General features: G+C 54.2%; 1 protein-coding gene and 1 long non-coding RNA gene across 2 annotated transcripts in view; one reads left to right on the top strand and one right to left on the bottom strand.

Moving 5' to 3' along the window:
* LOC116217256 overlaps window positions 1-1,415 on the bottom strand; it is a 3,708-nt gene extending 2,293 nt beyond the window's left edge. The window contains exon 1 of the long non-coding RNA XR_004161542.1: window positions 919-1,415. This is a non-coding gene — a long non-coding RNA (uncharacterized LOC116217256). The remainder of the gene's footprint in view (window positions 1-918) is intronic.
* Window positions 1-1,529, top strand: part of LOC104913513 (rab-like protein 2A) — a 4,699-nt gene extending 3,170 nt beyond the window's left edge. Inside the window, exon 4 of the mRNA XM_019620903.2 lies at window positions 1,453-1,529. Coding sequence (XP_019476448.1) covers window positions 1,453-1,497 — 45 coding nt within the window. The 3' untranslated portion in view covers window positions 1,498-1,529. The remainder of the gene's footprint in view (window positions 1-1,452) is intronic.

The following is a 1,529-nucleotide window of genomic DNA, read 5'->3' as shown; positions in this document are numbered from 1 at the left end:
GCCAGGTCCTGTGTCTGGAGAGGGGAGCAATGACAGCAAACTGGACATGGGGCAGCAGCGTGGCCTGGTGGCCCTGAGCATCCTGGGGCTGTGTGAATCAAAGGCAGCAGAATGAGGTAAGCAGTTGTGTCCTCTGCTCAGCACCCCTGAGACCACATCCAGATACTGGATGCAGTGCTGGGCTCCCCAAAATCCGAGGCACGTCATCATGCTGGAGGTGAGCTCCCATGAGCAGGGGCTGAGGAGCTGGGCTTGTTCAGCCTGATGGAGTGGTGGCTTGGGGGGACCACACAGCAGCTCTGCTGTACCCATAGGGAGGCTGTCTCAAAACCAACGCCGGACCCTTCACAATGGGGCACAGAGAGGTAGGAGAGGCAAAATGCAGCCAAGAGGCTTCAAGTTCAAGATTCTTCCTTCTAAATGGATGTAAGCAAGAACCAGAGTCCTATGTGGTGATCTTAGTGGTCTTTTCCAACCTGAATGATTCTATGATTCACTCTGAATATCATGAGAGGCTCAGGAAAGCTGTGGCTGTGCCAGTGCTGACTGCTCTGTGGAGAAGAAATTGTTCCCAAGATCCAGTCTAATTTCCACCTGTCAAAACAAACGGGGAAGCATGACTTGGAGAAGACCACGGTTTTACAACCTTTGGGTTTGGAAAGCACAGTGCTTGTAAGTGGAGACATTAAGAGCTCTGCATCCACTAAAGAGTCCAACTTCCAGAAGTGCTGAGTGCTCACGGGAGCTGGGGCCATCCCTGTGGCTGCGCACCCCAGTGCAGGGCTCAGCAAGGCCTGAGACAAACTCCAAACATCAGTTTCTCCAAGTGCTGCAGCCTCCACCCAATGGAAATGGTCACAGCAGCAGCTTTGGAATAGGATGTCTTTATTGGTTACACAGTTGGAGCTTGCAATGAACCTGAGCCCTCAGCGCCGGTAACAGGGGCACTGGGTGGCTCTGGGGAAGCCTAAGGACTGCAGCTATCAACGGAAGAGACGCTGTCAGTGGGAGAGCTGCTGCGACGTGTGGGCTGAAGGGAGGGGTCTGTGCTGATTCTGCTGCACAGCTCGGCAAATCGTGCTTCAAAGCACCAGGAGAATGGGATGGAGACGTTCTTTCTTTGGTTGAGTCCATCCTCCTTTGCAGCCTCCCCCAGCTCCGCTCTGCCTCTGCCTCCGTTCTGATCTCTCTCCCAGTCGGTGTCAGGAGGAGCTTGTCCTGCAGCTGCCCGTTCTCTCTTGCGCGCCCTGTGGGAATGAGTTTCAGAAAGCACTGCTCACCGATAGCAATCGAGGGACGCTTGGAAGGCCTTGCAACGTAAATCCTGGCAGTGTACTGCCAGCAGCTGATTTGGCCATCGGGATCCTGTCACCACAAGTGCTTTGTAGCCAAATGCAGCGATACAGTGTCCTGGGGAAAAGTCAACTCACAGATATTTTTCCACATCCATAGCATAGGAACACAGGCCAGCGTCAGCACGGACAGCAGCGCGGCTGAGACCACAGCAACCACTGGGATGTGGCGTTTCT

This window comes from Meleagris gallopavo, chromosome 16 (genome assembly GCF_000146605.3).
Source record: "Meleagris gallopavo isolate NT-WF06-2002-E0010 breed Aviagen turkey brand Nicholas breeding stock chromosome 16, Turkey_5.1, whole genome shotgun sequence".
NCBI classification, from domain to species: Eukaryota; Metazoa; Chordata; class Aves; order Galliformes; family Phasianidae; genus Meleagris; species Meleagris gallopavo.
The sequence above is the reverse complement of the archived record's forward strand: the minus strand, read 5'-3'. Positions and strand labels throughout refer to the sequence as shown.